The sequence below is a fragment of the Eutrigla gurnardus genome, assembly GCF_963514095.1.
Source record: "Eutrigla gurnardus genome assembly, chromosome: 7".
NCBI lineage: Eukaryota > Metazoa > Chordata > Actinopteri > Perciformes > Triglidae > Eutrigla > Eutrigla gurnardus.
The window spans coordinates 3,491,344-3,513,843 of NC_139921.1; the positions used below are offsets into that span (position 1 = coordinate 3,491,344).

General features: G+C 41.5%; 2 protein-coding genes across 4 annotated transcripts in view; one reads left to right on the forward strand and one right to left on the reverse strand.

Moving 5' to 3' along the window:
* The window catches only part of commd8 (COMM domain containing 8), a 5,338-nt gene extending 2,413 nt beyond the window's left edge, over positions 1-2,925 (reverse strand). Inside the window, exon 1 of the mRNA XM_084013548.1 lies at positions 2,808-2,925. Coding sequence (XP_083869674.1) covers positions 2,808-2,855 — 48 coding nt within the window. The 5' untranslated portion in view covers positions 2,856-2,925. The remainder of the gene's footprint in view (positions 1-2,807) is intronic.
* Positions 2,926-2,963: 38 nt separating this feature from the next.
* Positions 2,964-22,500, forward strand: part of atp10d (ATPase phospholipid transporting 10D) — a 37,034-nt gene continuing 17,497 nt past the window's right edge. The window contains exons 1-9 of one of the 3 annotated variants that reach the window (XM_084013945.1): positions 2,964-3,247; positions 4,200-4,526; positions 6,261-6,455; positions 8,778-8,982; positions 10,181-10,266; positions 13,939-14,045; positions 17,417-17,548; positions 18,434-18,546; positions 18,882-19,134. In XM_084013945.1, the coding sequence (XP_083870071.1) occupies positions 4,240-4,526; positions 6,261-6,455; positions 8,778-8,982; positions 10,181-10,266; positions 13,939-14,045; positions 17,417-17,548; positions 18,434-18,546; positions 18,882-19,134 (1,378 nt within the window). In that variant the 5' untranslated portion in view covers positions 2,964-3,247; positions 4,200-4,239. The other 2 variants (XM_084013944.1, XM_084013946.1) reach the window with 2 other exon arrangements.

Below are 22,500 nucleotides of genomic sequence, written 5' to 3' on the forward strand. Positions count from 1 at the left end.
TAGAGCTGGTTAATATATTATATATCTGGTTAATAGATTATATATCAGGGGAAGAGATTATAGAGCTGGTCAATATATTATATAGCTGGTTAATATATTATATAGCTGGTTAATAGATTATATATCAGGTTAATAGATTATAGAGCTGGTTAATAGATTATATAGCTGGTTAATATATTATATATCTGGTTAATAGATTATATATCAGGTTAATAGATTATAGAGCTGGTTAATATATTATATATCTGGTTAATATATTATATATCTGGTTAATAGATTATATATCAGGTTAATAGATTATAGAGCTGGTTAATATATTATATAGCTGGTTAATATATTATATAGCTGGTTAATAGATTATATATCAGGTTAATAGATTATAGAGCTGGTTAATAGATTATATAGCTGGTTAATATATTATATATCTGGTTAATAGATTATATATCAGGTTAATAGATTATAGAGCTGGTTAATATATTATATAGCTGGTTAATAGATTATATATCAGGTTAATATATTATATATCTGGTTAATATATTATATAGCTGGTTAATAGATTATATATCAGGTTATTAGAGTATATATCAGGTTAATAGATTATATATCAGGTTAATAGATTATATAGCTGGTTAATATATTATATAGCTGGTTAATAGATTATATATCAGGTTAATAGATTATAGAGCTGGTTAATAGATTATATATCTGGTTAACAGATTATATAGCTGGTTAATTCATAGATTATATATGTGATTACTAGATTATGTATCTTGTTAAGATTATAGAGCTGGTTAATAGATCATAATAGTTTACACAGCAGGTTCATATATTATATATCTGGTTGATAGATTATAGAGCTGGTTAATAGATTTTATATCTGGTTATTAGAGTATATAGCAGGTTAATATATTATATATCTGGTTATTAGAGTATATAGCAGGTTAATATATTATATATCTGGTTATTAGAGTATATAGCAGGTTAATATATTATATATCTGGTTATTAGAGTATATAGCAGGTTAATATATTATATATCTGGTTATTAGAGTATATAGCAGGTTAATATATTATATATCAGGTTATTAGAGTATATAGCAGGTTAATATATTATATATCTGGTTATTAGAGTATATAGCAGGTTAATATATTATATATCTGGTTAATGGGTTTTATATCAGGTTAATAGATTATAGAGCTGGTTAATATATTATATATCTGGTTATTAGAGTATATAGCAGGTTAATATATTATATATCTGGTTATTAGAGTATATAGCAGGTTAATATATTATATATCTGGTTATTAGAGTATATAGCAGGTTAATATATTATATATCAGGTTATTAGAGTATATAGCAGGTTAATATATTATATATCAGGTTAATAGAGTATATAGCAGGTTAATATATTATATATCTGGTTATTAGAGTATATAGCAGGTTAATATATTATATATCAGGTTATTAGAGTATATAGCAGGTTAATATATTATATATCTGGTTATTAGAGTATATAGCAGGTTAATATATTATATATCAGGTTAATAGAGTATATAGCAGGTTAATATATTATATATCTGGTTAATGGGTTTTATATCAGGTTAATAGATTATAGAGCTGGTTAATATATTATATATCTGGTTATTAGAGTATATAGCAGGTTAATAGATTATATATCAGGTTAATAGAGTATATAGCAGGTTAATATATTATATATCTGGTTATTAGAGTATATAGCAGGTTAATATATTATATATCAGGTTAATAGAGTATATAGCAGGTTAATATATTATATATCTGGTTATTAGAGTATATAGCAGGTTAGTATATTATATATCTGGTTATTAGAGTATATAGCAGGTTAATATATTATATATCTGGTTATTAGAGTATATAGCAGGTTAATATATTATATATCAGGTTATTAGAGTATATAGCAGGTTAATATATTATATATCTGGTTATTAGAGTATATAGCAGGTTAATATATTATATATCTGGTTATTAGAGTATATAGCAGGTTAATATATTATATATCTGGTTATTAGAGTATATAGCAGGTTAATATATTATATATCTGGTTATTAGAGTATATAGCAGGTTAATATATTATATATCTGGTTATTAGAGTATATAGCAGGTTAATATATTATATATCAGGTTATTAGAGTATATAGCAGGTTAATAGATTATATATCTGGTTATTAGAGTATATAGCAGGTTAATATATTATATATCTGGTTGATAGATTATAGAGCTGGTTAATATAATATATATCTGGTTAATAGATTATAATAGATTATATATCAGGTTAATAGAGTATATAGCAGGTTAATATATTATATATCTTGTTATTAGAGTATATAGCAGGTTAATATATTATATATCAGGTTAATAGAGTATATAGCTGGTTAATATATATCTGTTAATAGATTATAATAGATTATATATCAGGTTAATAGAGTATATAGCTGGTTAATAGATTATATATCTGGTTATTAGAGTATATAGCAGGTTTATAGATTATATATCTGGTTAATGGGTTTTATAGCTGGTTAATAGATCATAGCGCTGGTTAATAGACTATAATAGGTAATAAGTGAATTGATGGTTATATTCACCACCTAATCTATTCTAATCTGGTGAGTAACAGATGGGTGATACTCTGTGGATGACTGACGGTGGATCAGTAGTTAGAGCTCTCAAACATTACGTTATGACGTAAATGCTTTAATAAGGTTACATAAGACATTAAAATAAACTAACGTTAATAAAAACTATTCATGCAAACAACACCTAGAACTTACTTTTAGACAATCTGCGACCGGCAGTCTGTCCAGTAAATCCACCACCATGTTTTCATTCGGTAACTTCCGCCTGCCGGCCGGTCAGCTGATCGATCACGTGGTAGAAGGAGCTGCGTTCAGAACGCTTGTATTTCTGAGCTTCCCCGTCACCTCCAGCGTCTGTAGACGGAAACGCAGCGCCGCGTGAACGCGCCGCGACTCGGGTTTATAGAGACGCTCTCCTACGCTGGTTCGGAAGGAAAACGTGGCGTTTCATTGGTTATCGTTCGGGGTTCACATCCCGGTTCGGGTCGCAGGGTGTCGGTTAGAAACATGACGTGACACCGGTGCCGCTGTTTCCCGGGAACAAGACGACGAGGGGCGGAAGAAAGCAACAGCAGGGTGAGCGCTCTGCATGAACACTGTGATGGCAGTAATGGCGAACAACACCGGCCCATCAGGTATCTGTTGGTCGATCCTTGAGGAGAGTTCACGGTCTTCTTAGCTGCTGTACCTGGACTCTGTGTGGGTAGCTTCGGGTCAGGGTTCGGGTTCGGGCCGATCAGTGGGACTTGTTCCCTTGGCGGGACAGTTGACAGGTGTGTAAACATGCGTGTTGCGGTTAACAGCCGCTGTGTTGGTTTCAGTGCTGAGTGTCCAGCACTCCCTGCTGGCCAGCAGGGGGCGATTCCTCTCTGGTTGTATAGAAGTCTATGAGAAAATGGTCCTACTTCTCTCTTGATGTATTATCTCAGTAAACATTGTAAACATAAGTTTATGGTCTCAATCTCTAGTTTCAAGTCTTCTTCAATCCAGCATGATGTTCATTTAGTACATTATGGTCCATTTAGAGTCCACCAGACCAGAAAGCAGGGGATGATTTAGGGGGCGGGGCTTACCTGCTGATTGACAGGTCGCTACCATGCTAGCAACGATGACTTTAAGATGACTTTAACGCTTAGCTGTAAAGTTGACCTTGAATTATGAAGCTAACTTTGTTAGCAGCTTCAACACCAGAATCCACATGGATCCAGATCCAGTAAGGGTGCTGCTCTGACGCTTGTGTTCATCAGATCCACCCGTTGCTCCTCCGCAGTCCAAATATGGTCACTTCCTTCACTGGTAGTAAAAAATGCCAAGATGGCGACGGCCAAAATGCTGAACTGCAGGCTTCAAAACCGTATAGTCCACAAAGCAACGTCTTTCGTCACCATGACGACGTCCTCTTCTTATAGAGTGTGTGTAGATTGTGTTCTCACAAGTAAGAAAACATTAGTGAATGTCAGAGCCCTGGTGAAAACTGTGAGTAGGTTTTGAGAGGGAAAAAGAATGTTTGATGTGAATTTACTACAGAAAAGAGCGGGTGAATCCTTTAAACAGCCAGCCTCTAAGAAGAAACTGTTTTTTCTGCAGGATGAGCAGGAGGCCACTTGGCTAAGCTCCAGCCTCACAGATGGAGCGGCTCCACTGGGTGCAGCATCGCTGTCGGCAGCTGCTGGCGAGAAGCTCGGGGAGGGGCTGGTACTCTGCCCCCGATGGCCTGCCCAGCAAAACCACCCTGGACCCCCACACCTCCGGACAGACCATCAGCGGGAAGCGGAGGACGGTGTTCGCCCGCCACGGGCCCCACCAACAGGAGTCCGACGCAGCCTCCAAAAGCTACACGGGCAATGCCATCCGCACCACCAAGTACAGCTTGTTGACTTTCATCCCCATGAACCTGTTCCAGCAGTTTCACAGGTCAGACTTTAACTCACAAATAGAAGAGTAGCACGGACACTGTTTTCAGAGGTCATGTGACCTGTGCAAAAGAAAGCGGTTGTTAGTTGTCATGGTGACAACACACGTCAGAGGGGCTGTTAGGTGATGTCACGGCTCACCAGGAAGTGAGAGAGGACGCAGCTACTATAGTGTCTGGGTAGCAGTTTGTGGGACAAGTGCTTTGCTCAAGGACACCCCAGTACTGTCCGGGACACACCGTATTTCTTCCATGTGGGGACTTGAACTGGTAACCCTCCCAGGTCCCAAGACTATAGTATTCATTATTATATTTAGCATCAGCTCTAAAAGCAAGTGTGAACATACATAAGAACAAACAAGGGATTTAACTCTCAGTCGTCGACCCTGTTGTTTTGCCACGTGTCTGTTTCGGTGCACGAATCACAATCACAATCAAAAGTATTCTGATTCTTCTGATTCTGATTCGAAACAGACTTGTGGCTAAAAAACAGGGCTCAGGGACATTTGGCTCTGTCAATATCTGATCACATAATGATACACTTTAACAAATAAAATGACAGTAGAAGCTAAAATATACGAGAAATGAAAAAACAGACCGTTAAGAATAATGAAAGAATTGAAATGGTGAAGTGTGAACAGAGTGAGGAACTTTCATTTTGTGTTGATTCTGGATGCTTCCTGTAGACAAATGCAATAGTGTTTCCAGGAATCCCCGTAGACAAGCTGTCGTTTTACTGCAGCAGGGTCTGACAGTCCCTCAAAGTCCTGGTTCTGGTTCTCCCAGCTGCACAGTCCCACTCTGAGCTGGTTCTGGATCAGCAGAACTCCATTTAGAAAACAAGGAAAATAAAAATGTGGCTCTAATTAGCGACCAGATGTCCTGATAAAATTAGACTGGGCATCTTTTCTAAATCTGTCCAAACGTTGAAGTCTGGTTTTACCGGGTTGTCAGGAACCTGAAGTGGACCGACACCACTTCAACTCAACCAGAGCTTTCTACGGTTACTGTGGTTTCTTCTTGCTTTAGCAGCTTTCCCTCATCAACTTCTCACAGAACGTCATCTGGATTTATTATCATTTAGTGTGTTTTTGTTCTGGAAGCCTCTCCGTCTCCGTCATGCAGTACCACTCTCCACCTGAACTATTACTGATAGGCCGACGGGGGCGCTGTTTCACAAAGAGTCTTATTTAAATCTATTTAATTTGATATCTGGTTGGAAATATGAAGTTAACTATCAAATAAATCACATAAGATCAAGTATAGAGATTACTGCATACATGTACGTTTTTCTGTTCCTTGTTTTTTCATTAATTTATTTAATTACTTTCCTTGACATTTTACAATTTTGCTGTGGTATTGTTTCAGCGTTGTTATTGAATATTTAGGCTGGGTATTTTGGTGGAGGAAACTGTTTCTGTGCGTGGTTTTTGTAGCAATTACACGTTGGAATGCAACCGATGTTCCTCAAAACCATCCCAAACAAAGGGACCAGAACATCCCCTTTCAGGTTCCACTTCCTGTCTGCTACTTCCAAGATCAACATTGATTCACATGTACACGTATTGTGTTCTGTTTTCATTGGTGTCACATTCCAATTAGGTGAAAAGCTTGCCTTTCACAGTCACCAATTTAACAGTTGTAGAGATATTTCCCCCCAAACCAAAGCGGTGGACCATCTGTTGTATGTTTGTAGTTTCTACATGCTAACTTGCCGCTCTGGCCTTCTTTTGTAGGGCTGCCAACCTCTACTTCCTGTTCCTGGTGTTACTGAACTGGGTGCCAGTTGTTGAAGCCTTTCAAAAGGAAATTACCATGATTCCTCTGCTGGTGGTTCTCACTGTCATTGCCATCAAAGATGCTCTAGAAGACTACAGACGCTACCTGTTCGACAAGAAGATCAACAACAATGTGGTGCAAGTGTTCTGTGGGTGAGTGAACCGCTATCAGCTTAAAGAGCTGTTCCTGCTCCTTTTCTGGTTCATACTCGCATTTCAGGTTCCGATTAGAACATGTGTATATGCTTTCATGTTCCCATCCCCAACCTCTGAGTGCCGTCTCCCCTTTCCTTCACGTGAACGCGAAGGGAATGTTTGGTCTCGTGTTGCTTGTTACTGCGAGATTGTCACGCCAGACAGGAGGCGGGGCTTCCCTCCATGTAGACACCAGCCAGGTTTCATCTGACACATATTAATTGGTACAGCAGTGACGTAATTAACGGAGCAGAGAAACTGACCTCAGTAGAGTCCCAAAGAGTTTTTACATTTTACAGATTAACTCAATACATAGTCATGTATGTAGTCCTCTATATAGTACTTTATATAGTCATCTACTTCTAGGAAGTCCTCTATGTAGTCCTCTGCAAAGTCCTGTACGTAGTCCTCTATGTATTCCTCTATATAATCCTTTACATAGTCCTCTACGTAATCCTCCTATATTATCCTCTATATAGTCTTCTACGTCAAAGGTTCCCAACCTTTTTGTGCAAAGGACCGGCATATTCTTAAAAACATATTCCAGGGACCGGTTGTCAATGTTAATGCCTCAACGGGACGTTATAGCCCCAGCGTGTTAAAGTCCAGTGTTTTACTTCCTGGACATAATTTTTCCCTTCAAATTACCCATTTAGTATAACCATTTTGTAGCAAATATCTCAGCACTGTTTGGTGGTCATTAATAATAATAATAATAATAGTGTCCGGTAATATCATATTATCAGGAAGATTGATCTCGCCTTGCTGTTGAATCAACTCCTGCTGCTGCTCTTTGACACTTCTTTCTCCTGTGTCTGATTACACAGTTGAGCCAGTTGTAAAACTTGAACCTTGAGTTTGTTTGTAGAGGAGTGGCGGCGAATTCCATCACCAAGGTAGTAACTATCCATTTAGCCCTCCCATTCCCAGTCACCCATGCCTATACTCCAGAGGCATCTGGGAAATATTCCACATCAGAATGCTCTGCATGACGGCGGAAATAGAAGGCTGGAAGCTGGTTGCGGGTAGGTAAGGCTTCTAAGTGGAGACGAAACCGGCAGGTGGATCTGGACCCAGCGGAGCAGTGGACTCATGTGTAGCTTGGACCGTCCGTCCTGTCCGCCCCGTCTTCACTCCAAGGAGCGTCTGTGGAAGAAAAGGACGGTAGTACCTTCCTTCACAGAGGACGAGGAACTGAGTCGACTCCTGAAGTCGTATAAAAGCAACAAGATCCGGACGACAAAGTATTCTCTCTTCTCCTTCCTGCCCAAGAATCTGTTTGAGCAGCTCCATCGCTTTGCCAATGTGTACTTCATCTCCCTGGCCGCTCTGAACTTTGTTCCTGTGGTCGAGGCCTTCCAGCCGGAGATCGCTGTGGCTCCGATCACACTGGTGCTGACAGTGACAGCCCTCAAGGATGTCTGGGAAGACTTCCGCAGGTTTAAATCAGATCGAGCCATCAACAAGTTTCCCAGCTGCGTTTACAGCAGGTAGGTCAAATGTCGCAGGGAGTCACTTTGTTGTCGGCCTTTAAAATGTATGAGGATCAGAAACTTCTGCCCTGTGTACATAATTGGTGAATTATGTATCTGTAAAATATGCTTTACTGTCTTTGTATGTATGTATGTATGTAGGCAGGCAGACTGACTGACTGACTGACCTTCTTCATTAAAAAAAAACCCTTGTTTAGTTTAGTGTCCAGCCAAGCTTCAGCCCAATAATACATGTGCTTGAAGTGGACCGATGTGCTCGGGATTCGATCCGCCAATTTTCCGATTGGAGGACTCTACCTCTGAGCCACAGCCATCCATGGTCATGAAATATATCTTTGGTCACAATAGAGACAAATGGTCACGAGAGAAAACTATGGTCACTGTTAGCTATGGTCATGAACGATACCTTGACCTTTAGCCACGAAAGAGAACATGATCTGTGGTCACGAAAAAGATATATGGTGACTTATGGACCTTAGGTCACGAAAGATGCCTTGATCTATGATCTTCATTGCCTGCTCATGGGAGTATGTTTCAATTATACAGTGTAGATGTGCTCTACATGAGAAGTGTTTGGAGATAACTTCTGATGTGATTTGAAGCTATATAAATCAGTTGAATTGAGGAGAGTGTCTGTGTCCAATAAAGGCAATACGCCTCACAATGCAGAGCACTCTGTTGATTAATTCTGTCATGTACACCAAACATTCTGCATCTCTGCTAACTCATAATAACTAATAGCTTAGTATTTGACGTCTTGGCTGAGATGTTTTCTTCTGTCCCATAGCAAGCACAACGCTTACGTTGACCGGTGCTGGAAGGATGTGCGAGTTGGAGACTTGGTCCGTCTGTGCTGTAATGAAATCATCCCTGCTGACATGCTGCTGCTGTATTCCTCTGACCCACGTGGAGTTTGTTACATTGAGACTGCCAACCTGGACGGAGAGACCAACCTGAAGCAGAGACAGGTGGTGTCAGGACTCCCATTGCAGGTAATGGAACAACCCAGCATCTCTACAGAAGAACAACCCAGTATCTCCATCATTTCCTGGACGTTCAGTACTGAAATGATTTTAGTATTACAGAGAAGCTACTTAAGAATACTATTACTCAAGTAGAAGTTACAAGTAGTCATTCAAATAGTTACTTGAGTAAGAGTTAGAAAGTATTAAGTGAAAAACTACGAGCTGCTGAGTAACTTCTGATTTACTGTTTCAATAATCAGAGAATGAATGTAAAATAGACACAATATAAAATATCAATGTGCAAATTCTGATATTGACAAACAATATCCATTTAACTAAAACAACAATAAATTGAATCTTTACAAAATAACAAATTAAGGCAAAGGGTCCTTCCCCAGAACATTTTAACAGCACAAATACAATTTCCTTTATTCTGTTGCATTTTAATGTGGTTTAAAACTTTTATCCGACTACATGAGAAAGAAATATGGGTACATTTTGTGTGTGTGGCTCCCGTCAGATCACATATTTGAAATTATTAAAAAGCTAAAAGTATAGAAATTGATTGCATGACTAATTCAGAGGGATCTATTTATGCTTACATGCATGTGACATTTCTTATGTATTATACCTTATGTATTTTACATAATTATTCCTTATGTATTATACATAATACACAATATACATAATAATTCCCATTGATAATAACAAGTCCTAACAACGTAAGCTGAGCTTCTATTTAGAGCTCATTTTCTTACTTACATCCTGGTAATTTACTACAATATAAATATGTTGAGGATCAGTCAGCTGTTTTTGATCAGAATGGGGAACCTTGTTACAAGAGACTCGGCTGTCACACTGATTCCCAACTGAAAGTGAAACTGCAAATAGCGCCGAGTGGACAGACAGATGTGCTGACTTTAGGTAAAAGTCTGGAGGGTTCAAAGTAATGCTTTTAAAAAGTGAGTGGGAACTGTCCCTCCCTCGTACTGTGGTTTCCAACTTCCATGATTCAATCACACACTGTGTGTGTGTGTGTGTGTGTGTGTGTGTGTGTGTGTGTGTGTGTGTGTGTGTGTGTGTGTGTGTGTGTGTGTGTGTGTGTGTGTGTGTGTGTGTGTGTGTGTGTGTGTGTGTGTGTGTGTGTGTGTGTGTGTGTGTGTGTGTGTGTGTGTGTGTGTGTGTGTGTGTGTGTGTGTGTGTGTGTGTGTGTGTGTGTTTTCAGAGAGTACACTTCACCCTTGAGAGCTTCCAGTGTCGTGTTGAGTGTGAGAATCCCAACAATGACCTCAGCCGGTTCAGAGGTTACATGTGAGTTCCTTTTCACTCTTCACTTATCAAAAAGATCTGTTAAGGACACTCCGTTGATGAAATAGTCACAAAATGTTTGGGACGTCAAGGAACAAGGATGGCCAACTTTTCTGTTCTTTAAAGCGACCGTTGGTTTTGTCGTCTAAAGCGACCGTTGGTTTTGTTGTCTAAAGCTAACGTTGATTTTTTTATCAAAAGCTAACATTGGTTTTGTCGTCTAAAGCTAACGTTGGTTTTGTTGTTTAAAGCTAACGTTGGTTTTGTTGTCTAAAGCTAACATTGGTTTTGTTGTCTAAAGCTAACATTGGTTTTGTTGTCTAAAGCTAATGTTGGTTTTGTTGTCTGAAGCTAACGTTGATTTTTTTGTCTAAATCTATCATTGGTTTTGTCGTCTGAAGCTAACGTTGGTTTTGTTGTCTAAAGCTAACGTTGGTTTTGTTGTCTAAAGCTAACATTGGTTTTGTTGTCTAAAGCTAATGTTGGTTTTGTTGTCTGAAGCTAACGTTGATTTTTTTGTCTAAATCTATCATTGGTTTTGTCGTCTGAAGCTAACGTTGGTTTTGTTGTCTAAAGCTAACGTTGGTTTTGTTGTCTAAAGCTAATATTGGTTTTGTTGTCTAAAGCTAACGTTGGTTTTGTTGTCTAAAGCTAACATTGGTTTTGTTGTCTAAAGCTAATGTTGGTTTTGTTGTCTGAAGCTAACGTTGATTTTTTTGTCTAAATCTATCATTGGTTTTGTCGTCTGAAGCTAACGTTGGTTTTGTTGTCTAAAGCTAACGTTGGTTTTGTTGTCTAAAGCTAATATTGGTTTTGTTGTCTAAAGCTAACGTTGGTTTTGTTGTCTAAAGCTAACATTGGTTTTGTTGTCTAAAGCTAATGTTGGTTTTGTTGTCTGAAGCTAACGTTGATTTTTTTGTCTAAATCTATCATTGGTTTTGTCGTCTGAAGCTAACGTTGGTTTTGTTGTCTAAAGCTAACGTTGGTTTTGTTGTCTAAAGCTAATATTGGTTTTGTTGTCTAAAGCTAACGTTGGTTTTGTTGTCTAAAGCTAACGTTAAGAGGGAAACATATTTTGTGGTGGATTACATTTGCTCTTTATTTATCAAAGAGTCCTGGAAGTCCACGTAGGGAGGGAGGAGGTCTGGGTGGTGGACCGGTCAAACAACACTGGACTTTAACCAGGAGCCTGATGTTCGTGTCCCAGTAGAACCGAGTAGTTTTGTTGCATGTTTTGTTTTGTTTGTTAACATGTTTAACCCTTGAGGCACCTTTAAAATGAACGTACAAGTTTTAACCTCGGGACCCAAAATGGTCCCTCATTAAAGCGTAATAAAAATGTCATATATACATTTTTTTTTTCACTTTGACTGCATCAAATCTTTTCAACAACTTCAGACGTAACCATAGATATAAAGTTTTTATTATTGTTTTTAGTTTATGTTTTTATGCCCTTTTCATCATAAAAACACCTGATTTTCTCAATGAGAAACACACAAAATATCAATATTTTCCAAAAATAAGGTTCAAAATGGAATATTTAGGATGAGGTTATTACAGCCTTGACTAGGTCAATAATTGATAACAACATTGATTTTGATGCATTATTATTTTTGGAGCAATGAGAGTTTATTCAACAAACCGACAAGTTTTAACCTTGGGACCCAAAATGGTCCCTCATTAAAGTGTAATAAAAATGTCATATATAAATATTTTTTTTCACTTTCACCGCATCAAATCTTTTCAACAACTTCAGACCTAACCATAGATATAAAGTTTTTTTTTTTATATTTTTAGTTTTTTATGTTTTTATGCCCTTTTTGTCATAAAAACACCTGATTTTCTCAATGAGGAAAAACACAAAATATGAATATTTTCCAAAAATAAAGTGCAAAGTGGAATATTTAGGATGAGGTTATTACAGCCTTGACTAGGTCAATAATTGATAACAACATTGATTTTGATGCATTATTATTTTTGGAGCAATGACACTATTAAAAGTTATTTATTTTTTTAAATATTTTTTATGTTTTTATGCCCTTTTTGTCACAGGATGTGTTTTGTCATGAGCGCATGTTATGTTTACAATTCAAGGCATCAACTACAGATCATTGTGACCTGTATTTTACACGCATGTGCTCCACATTTGGCACACCCTTCTGCGCTGTGTGCACAAGACACACTGGCTCTGCTTTCTGGAGGGCCCTGCCTGTGGCTCCTCCTCCTGATCACAGACCTGGCCCCGGGCTTGTAGGACCAGGCTGGCTGCAGACGGCCCTCTGGGCAAATGGCTCCGCTTTGCCATGGCAGGGGCAATGAGAGCTTACCTGGTCTAGGTGGTCCACATAGGTGGTAACATCTACCTCAGTAGCATACTGCTCACTCTCAGAGGACTGCAAGACTGCAAAAAGAGCCTCCTCTAGTTTCAAGCTTCTCTTCATGGCTGCCTGCTGGAGAAATGACCAGCCAGACAAGGCTGCAAACTATTCTCACAGACTTCAAACATGCACCTGCATAAACATGCTGTAGCATGCATCCAATAGGAGAGGTGGCTCTCTCCTGACAGACTGATCTCATGAAGTGGCGTATGTATGACATGCCAACTCTCAACAATCACTACGCACAATTGCCTTTTCGTGTGTTTATAAACGCCGTTTAACCCTAACCCTAACCCTAAAGGGCGTTTACATACACACGGATGTGATGGGTCGTTTCGTTAGAGGGCGCTGACAAACACGCGGATATGATGGGTAGTTTCGCTAGAGGGCGCTGACAAACACGCGGATATGATGGGTAGTTTCGCTAGAGGGCGCTGACAAACACGCGGATATGATGGGTAGTTTCGCTAGAGGGCGCTGACAAACACGCGGATGTGTTGGGTCGTTTAGCTCAGAACATACACGCGGATAGCTCGAATTGCGTACAGATAACACGCCACTTGGCTTTTAGGAAGTGGCATGTATATTTACGAAGTCATGATCAACAAAAAACATACAGCTCATTTGGCCTTTGATGCGCACACACACACGCGCACACACACACACACACACACACACACTCTTTTATATCACTCCCATGAACCAAGACCATTTTTATGGTGTTCAGTTTTTTTATTGCCATGCATTTTGCAAAGTAAGAGAACCAGGCCTCCATTGAAACTTTATGTGATAAAGCTCTGCTGCCCCTGGGGGCTTTGGGGGGGTCATCAGACCTAAAACCTGTTTTCCCTGTATTTTGAACGCAATGGCTTAGATTTATTAGGTATTCATGGGAAAAGCATTATAATATGTCAGGATAACAGTATATCAAAAATATGTGGTTATAATGGAAGTCAATGTGTCCAAATTGGGCCCGAGGTGAAAGGGTGTAGGTATAGATGCAAATCTCCTATTCTATACACCTTACAATAGAGGGGATCATGGAATTTTAAAAATAATAATAAAAAACAAATCCTGCCCAAGTTTCATATAATTAGCCTTTAAACTGACCGATATATCGAGAATCAAAGAAGTCAAAAAGGCACAATGTACACGTTTGGGCCCCAAGGTGCCTCGAGGGTTAAACTGTTTCACGATGATAGTTCGGTCCAAGAACAAAATGATTCCCTGGAAACATAAGTGAGAGTGAGTTAAGTTGTAATGTAGTGTGTGTGTGTGTGTGTGTGTGGTTCCACAGGGAGAATCCTAATGGGGTTCGTGTTGGCCTGCATAACGGCAACCTCCTGCTGAGGAGCTGCACCATCCGCAACACTGAGACGGTGGTGGGCCTCGTGGTCTATGCTGGTAAGAACACAGAACATCTGACTAAAAGGATGACATAACCAGGACTGTCCAATGAAGGAGTTACCCGTCAGCCCATGTGACAACTTTTTTTTTTTTTTTTAAATGGACCAGAAGGAAGATGAGATGGTTTTTCAAGGTCCTGACTAATGTGCAGCATCACAGTTGTGTAAGAGGCTGTTATCTGGTCAAACCTCCAGTCCAGAGCATGTTAGGTCCAGCATATTACAAAAACTTAAAACAGGGGGGAAGCTTGTAATCTGTCCACTCATCACTTATCTGTTATCTACACGGGGGTGGTGCACATCAAATCTGTGCTGCTCACTCTCAGACCCTGTTCACACGCTCTCAAACCACAAATCCATTTTGTCATAAAAATACAGATTCAATTCTATTTTATTTATAGTGTCATATCACAACAGAAGTTATTTCAGGAAACTTTGCACATTGAGCAGGACTAGAACACGCTCATGATTTTCAGAGTTAATACATCAAAGTCCCAACATCCCCCAGGAGCTGTTGTTTTAGCAAATCACTTTCTGGGTACAATGAATTCTGAACAACAGACTGTATAAAAAGAGGACGTCGTCATGGTGTCTTCACCCAGTGGCTTGTGGACTAGAAGTCATCTTAATAGCTAACTGCTTTGCGTGGTAGGGACCTGTCAATCAGCAGGTAAGCCCTGCCCCCTAAAGCATCCCCTTCTTTCTGGTCTGTTGGACTCTAAATGGACCTGTCAATCAGCAGGTAAGCCCCGTCCCCTAAAGCATCCCCTTCTTTCTGGTCTGGTGGACTCTAAATGGACCATAATGTTCTAAATGAACATCATGCTGGATTGAAGAAGACTTGAAACTAGAGATTGAGACCATAAACTATGTTTACTGAGATAATACATCAAGAAAGAAGTAGGACCATTTTCTCATAGACTTCTATACAACCAGAGAGGAGTCGCCCCCTGGTGGCCAGCAGAGAGAAGTAGGACCATTTTCTCATAGACTTCTATACAACCAGAGAGGAGTCGCCCCCTGGTGGCCAGCAGAGAGAAGTAGGACCATTTTCTCATAGACTTCTAAACAACCAGAGAGGAGTCGCCCCCTGGTGGCCAGCAGAGAGAAGTAGGACCATTTTCTCATAGACTTCTATACAACCAGAGAGGAGTCGCCCCCTGGTGGCCAGCAGAGAGAAGTAGGACCATTTTCTCATAGACTTCTACACAACCAGAGAGGAGTCGCCCCCTGGTGGCCAGCAGAGAGAAGTAGGACCATTTTCTCATAGACTTCTATACAACCAGAGAGGAGTCGCCCCCTGGTGGCCAGCAGAGAGAAGTAGGACCATTTTCTCATAGACTTCTATACAACCAGAGAGGAGTCGCCCCCTGGTGGCCAGCAGAGAGAAGTAGGACCATTTTCTCATAGACTTCTACACAACCAGAGAGGAGTCGCCCCCTGGTGGCCAGCAGAGAGAAGTAGGACCATTTTCTCATAGACTTCTATACAACCAGAGAGGAGTCGCCCCCTGGTGGCCAGCAGAGAGAACTTAGCTTTAAGGATCTTCAGCGTTGGCTTCACTGTTAAAAACGAAGGTGGCCTCCTGTTCTGAACATGTGTTTGTGTGTTGTGAGTAGAGATAAACAGGTGAATGGGAGCACCTGTTTGCAGCCCCACCACCACCAGTATGCAGGTATTATTATGACATTTCTGTCCCCAGAGACTGAGATGAAGAGTTTACAGTCTAAACATGACACTGATCCTTCAGTCCTGTCACCCCCCCGCGCCCCCTTAATAAAAATGTTTTTTTATTTAACGTTTTTAATGCCTGATTTGAAGGTCTTCCAAACTCATGTCATAACAGATGAGAACTGATTGTCAAATCATCTATTTACTTGTTTTTGTCAAAATGGCACCATTAAGCTAAATGACAATAACTGGTCGGTGAATACCAGCTGTGTAATAATCTCTGCTTGTATTCCTCTGATTTTATGTTCCATCTTCAACCCTTAATGTTTCTGTGTTGATGTGCTATACCAGGCTGAACACCCATCCTCCTCTTTGTTTACCGTTTTAACTCCTCTGGGCTTCCTGTTATTCACCCGTGTTTAACGTCACAACAATTATCGTCACACAATGATAATTCCCTCAGGCAAAGTCTGCACAATGTGGACTTATGGAAAGTTTGCATAAAGGGCTCCAAATGTCTGTGAGAGCCAGCACGCACTCAATGATTTGACAGTTAGGGCAGAATGAAACCCTCTTGGTCTTTGAGGCTCGTTCAATGCAAGTCCATGAGGGTTTCGTTCTGGGTTCTCTCCCCATGAGTGTGGATGTTGGGGCTCAGGAACCTGGAAATGTCTACATATATTGGAAAAAAAGGAAAGGAAATAATACACGGCCTTCATCCTTGAGCTTCTACAGCAACCCGGTACATGAGAGCAAATTAAGATCAAATTAGACGGTATGACATTAAGCCCAGAGGTCACACTGGTGACGCATCCTTTTGTTGTGTCTGGTATGGAAGTCATACGCCTGAAGAAACAACCAGCAGCAGCACAGTCTGCCACCTGGCCGGCATCAACACAACACACTCGAGCAAGATGAAAACAATGGACCATTTGTGTTGCTTAGCATGACACCAACAGATCACATTTAGTGACGGACTGTGTTGGAGAAGATGTCCAATCACATCTCGTCTTGGCCTTCAGCGGTTTGACGAGAGGGAAAACAACATGTGATTTTTGTACCACTGCAAGCATTCTTAACTTTGATGGGACGTGTAATTGGCCGACTACAGCAGCAGCCAGAACCCTAGCAGCTAATGGTGCTAGCAGCTAATGTTGCTAGCAGCTAATGGTTCTAGCAGCTAATAGTTCAAGCAGCTAATGGTGCTAGCAGCCAATGGTTCTAGCAGCCAATGGTGCTAGCAGCTAATGGTTCTAGCAGCTAATGGTTCTAGCAGCTAATGGTGCTAGCAACTAATGGTTCTAGCAGCTAATAGTTCAAGCAGCTAATGTGCAAGCAGCTAATGATGCTAGCAACTAATGGTTCTAGCAGCTAATGGTGCTAGCAACTAATGGTTCTAGCAGCTAATAGTTCAAGCAGCTAATGTGCAAGCAGCTAATGGTGCTAGCAGCCAATGGTTCTAGCAGCTAATAGTTCAAGCAGCTAATAGTTCAAGCAGCCAATGGTTCTAGCAGCTAATGGTGCTAGCAACTAATGGTTCTAGTAGCTAATGGTGCTAGCAGCTAATGGTTCTAGCAGCTAATGGTGCTAGCAGCTAATGGTGCTAGCAGCTAATGGACTTATTCCAACACATCGAATAAGCGGCTGTTGTATAATGGTCTGTGTGTATGACTGGTCTGTTTCTCTCCTGTGACTCAGGTCATGAGACCAAGGCCATGATGAACAACAGTGGGCCGAGGTACAAGCGCAGCCAGCTGGAGAAGCATCTGAACACTGACGTCCTGTGGTGTGTGCTGCTGCTCATCATCATGTGTTTGACTTCTGCTATCGGTGCGTACCGACCCGGCGCCAGCTTCCTTTTTCTGGCAGTTTTTAGACTCATGTAGGCACCACCTACTGGTAGTAGTTCAATTTAATGACTCTGTTGACCATTATTAATTAATTCAGAACCAGTCGTTAGACTTAATGAATCATCCCACAGTCTGAGTCTTAAGCCCTCGATGCATTGATCTTTATTTCTGCTCAGGAGGAAAAATACACGGACAACACATTGGTGATAAATGAATATTATTATTTTACATTTCAGCAAATTATTAAATTGTATATACTACGCGTGATAGACTCATACTCTCGCCACTATAGTCAAAATCTGTCTCTGCATCACGTTACACATAATTATCACACAGTATAACACAACAAAACAAATGGAAACATACGTTTAGACATTTCTGTATACTAAACATTACTCCCTCATATTATTTTGCAGTGTTGTAAGGAACTATGATTCGACACACAAAAATGTCAACTAGCCTAAACACATTTAGTAAATTAACATGTAAAGCATATTCAAGCATTAATATTGAAGAATTAATGAATGAACCTATGTTCCCTCTGGCCACAGGATGGCAGTAGTGCTCCATGGAACAATATGATTCATTCCAACATTTTCATATTTTCCTTAATATTCATCATATGGAAACAGAAATGGTGTGTTTTTATTTAGGATGAACTATATATGTTTTCAGTCTTCATCTTGTTTAGGTTTTTTTTTCTGTTGCGTCTCAGTGTGATCAGGATGTTTTTGCAGCGTATCTGAAAGTGTCAAATAAAATGTGGACCACTTGAGAGCCAGTATTTCCACCAAAAGGAGAGTGAAGGCTGCAGAGGGTCAGGGGTCACTACAGTCGTGGCTCAGAGTGTCTTGGTGTGTTTCAGGTCACGGCCTCTGGCTGAAGAACCTCAAAGACCCAGTCTTTCAGGTTGATACGGACACTTCTCCTGCCCTGGCTGGATTCTATGTCTTCTGGACGATGATCATTGTGCTGCAGGTAAACAATCAACCGTTGCTGTTCCACGTCAACATATTTGCTTATACACCTTTTCTTTCAGGATAACCAAAGACATTTGGAAAATTGTGTTGCCTGTTTCTCACCTCAGATGTTTAAATGTAGGTAGTTAGAACCCTCACCTCTGGATCAAGTGTGGGTTTTTGATCGTATCTAATAAAGAGAGTCTTAAGCCGTGTTCACACCAAATGTGACACAAATAAACATAAATGGTCTCAAGGTCAAACCCTACTAACTTCTGGTGAGAACACAGACCTAGAAGAGCAAGTCATCGCATCGAACATGCTTCATGTGTGACATCCTTTTCTGTCCAACAGGTGCTGATCCCCATCTCTCTCTACGTGTCCATTGAGATTGTGAAACTTGGCCAGATCTACTTCATCCACAATGACTTGGGCCTGTACAACAAGCAGCTGGACTCCAGGATTCAGTGTCGGGCCCTCAACATCACCGAGGACCTGGGCCAGATCCAGTACCTGTTCTCAGATAAGACAGGCACTCTGACAGAGAACAAGATGGTGTTCCGCCGCTGCAGCATCTACGGGGTTGAATACCCTCACAAGGAAAATGGTAAGAGATCATTCTCTCCGGGTTCTCCGGGTTCCTCCCACAGTCCAAACACATGCAGGATGGACATGTCTGTCTCTACATGTCTCCCTGTGATAGACTGGTTACCTGTCTGTCTCTACATGTCTCCCTGTGATAGACTGGTTACCTGTCTGTCTCTACATGTCTCCTTGTGATAGACTGGTTACCTGTCTGTCTCTACAAGTCTCCCTGTGATAGACTGGTTACCTGTCTGTCTCTACATGTCTCCCTGTGATAGACTGGTTACCTGTCTGTCTCTACATGTCTCCCTGTGATAGACTGGTTACCTGTCTGTCTCTACATGTCTCCCTGTGATAGACTGGTTACCTGTCTGTCTCTACATGTCTCCCTGTGATAGACTGGTTACCTGTCTGTCTCTACATGTCTCCCTGTGATAGACTGGTTACCTGTCTGTCTCTACATGTCAGCCCTGTGATAGACGGGTTACCTGTCTGTCTCTACATGTCAGCCCTGTGATAGACTGGTTACCTGTCTGTCTCTACATGTCTCCCTGTGATAGACTGGTTACCTGTCTGTCTCTACATGTCTCCCTGTGATAGACTAGTTACCTGTCTGTCTCTACAAGTCTCCCTGTGATAGACTGGTTACCTGTCTGTCTCTACATGTCAGCCCAGTGATAGACTGGTTACCTGTCTGTCTCTACATGTCAGCCCTGTGATAGACTGGTTACCTGTCTGTCTCTACATGTCAGCCCTGTGATAGACTGGTTACCTGTCTGTCTCTACATGTCTCCCTGTGATAGACTGGTTACCTGCCTGTCTCTACACCTCAGCCCTGTGATAGACTGGTTACCTGTCTGTCTCTACATGTCTCCCTGTGATAGACTGGTTACCTGTCTGTCTCTACACCTCAGCCCTGTGATAGACTGGTTACCTGTCTGTCTCTACATGTCTCCCTGTGATAGACTGGTTACCTGTCTGTCTATACATGTCAGCCCTGTGATGGACTGGTTACCTGTCTGTCTCTACATGTCTCCCTGTGATAGACTGGTTACCTGCCTGTCTCTACACCTCAGCCCTGTGATAGACTGGTTACCTGTCTGTCTCTACATGTCTCCCTGTGATAGACTGGTTACCTGTCTGTCTCTACACCTCAGCCCTGTGATAGACTGGTTACCTGTCTGTCTCTACATGTCTCCCTGTGATAGACTGGTTACCTGTCTGTCTATACATGTCAGCCCTGTGATGGACTGGTTACCTGTCTGTCTCTACATGTCTCCCTTTGATAGACTGGTTACCTGTCTGTCTATACATGTCAGCCCTGTGATGGACTGGTTACCTGTCTGTCTCTACATGTCTCCCTGTGATAGACTGGTTACCTGCCTGTCTCTACACCTCAGCCCTGTGATAGACTGGTTACCTGTCTGTCTCTACATGTCTCCCTGTGATAGACTGGTTACCTGTCTGTCTCTACACCTCAGCCCTGTGATAGACTGGTTACCTGTCTGTCTCTACATGTCTCCCTGTGATAGACTGGTTACCTGTCTGTCTATACATGTCAGCCCTGTGATGGACTGGTTACCTGTCTGTCTCTACATGTCTCCCTGTGATAGACTGGTTACCTGTCTGTGTCTACATGTCAGCCCTGTGATAGACTGGTTACTTGTCTGTCTCTACATGTCAGCCCTGTGATAGACTGGTTACCTGTCTGTCTCTACATGTCTCCCTGTGATAGACTGGTTACCTGTCTGTCTCTACATGTCTCCCTGTGATAGACGGGTTACCTGTCTGTCTCTACATGTCTCCCTGTGATAGACTGGTTACCTGTCTGTCTCTACATGTCTCCCTGTGATAGACTGGTTACCTGTCTGTCTCTACATGTCAGCCCTGTGATAGACTGGTTACCTGTCTGTCTCTACATGTCTCCCTGTGATAGACGGGTTACCTGTCTGTCTCTACATGTCTCCCTGTGATAGACTGGTTACCTGTCTGTCTCTACATGTCTCCCTGTGATAGACGGGTTACCTGTCTGTCTCTACATGTCTCCCTGTGATAGACGGGTTACCTGTCTGTCTCTACATGTCTCCCTGTGATAGACTGGTTACCTGTCTGTCTCTACATGTCTCCCTGTGATAGACTGGTTACCTGTCTGTCTCTACATGTCTCCCTGTGAGGGACTGGTTACCTGTCTGTCTCTACATGTCTCCCTGTGATAGACTGGTTACCTGTCTGTCTCTACATGTCAGCCCTGTGATAGACTGGTTACCTGTCTGTCTCTACATGTCAGCCCTGTGATAGACTGGTTACCTGTCTGTCTCTACATGTCTCCCTGTGATAGACTGGTTACCTGTCTGTCTCTACATGTCTCCCTGTGATAGACTGGTTACCTGTCTGTCTCTACATGTCTCCCTGTGAGGGACTGGTTACCTGTCTGTCTCTACATGTCTCCCTGTGATAGACTGGTTACCTGTCTGTCTCTACATGTCAGCCCTGTGATAGACGGGTTACCTGTCTGTCTCTACATGTCAGCCCTGTGATAGACTGGTTACCTGTCTGTCTCTACATGTCAGCCCTGTGATAGACTGGTTACCTGTCTGTCAGCCCTGTGATAGACTGGTTACCTGTCTGTCTCTACATGTCAGCCCTGTGATAGACTGGTTACCTGTCTGTCTCTACATGTCTCCCTGTGATAGACGGGTTACCCGTCTGTCTCTACATGTCTCCCTGTGATAGACTGGTTACCTGTCTGTCTCTACATGTCTCCCTGTGATAGACTGGTTACCTGTCTGTCTCTACATGTCTCCCTGTGATAGACTGGTTACCTGTCTGTCTCTACATGTCTCCCTGTGATAGACTGGTTACCTGTCTGTCTCTACATGTCTCCCTGTGATAGACGGGTTACCTGTCTGTCTCTACATGTCAGCCCTGTGATAGACTGGTTACCCGTCTGTCTCTACATGTCTCCCTGTGATAGACGGGTTACCCGTCTGTCTCTACATGTCTCCCTGTGATAGACTGGTTACCCGTCTGTCTCTACATGTCTCCCTGTGATAGACTGGTTACCTGTCTGTCTCTACATGTCTCCCTGTGATAGACTGGTTACCTGTCTGTCTCTACATGTCAGCCCTGTGATAGACTGGTTACCTGTCTGTCTCTACATGTCTCCCTGTGATAGACTGGTTACCTGTCTGTCTCTACATGTCTCCCTGTGATAGACGGGTTACCTGTCTGTCTCTACATGTCTCCCTGTGATAGACTGGTTACCTGTCTGTCTCTACATGTCTCCCTGTGATAGACTGGTTACCTGTCTGCAGGGTTCGACAATAACGGTTGCCCGATTGCCCGGGGCAAGTAAAAATAACCGGCGGGCAGGTAGAACCTGTTCAGA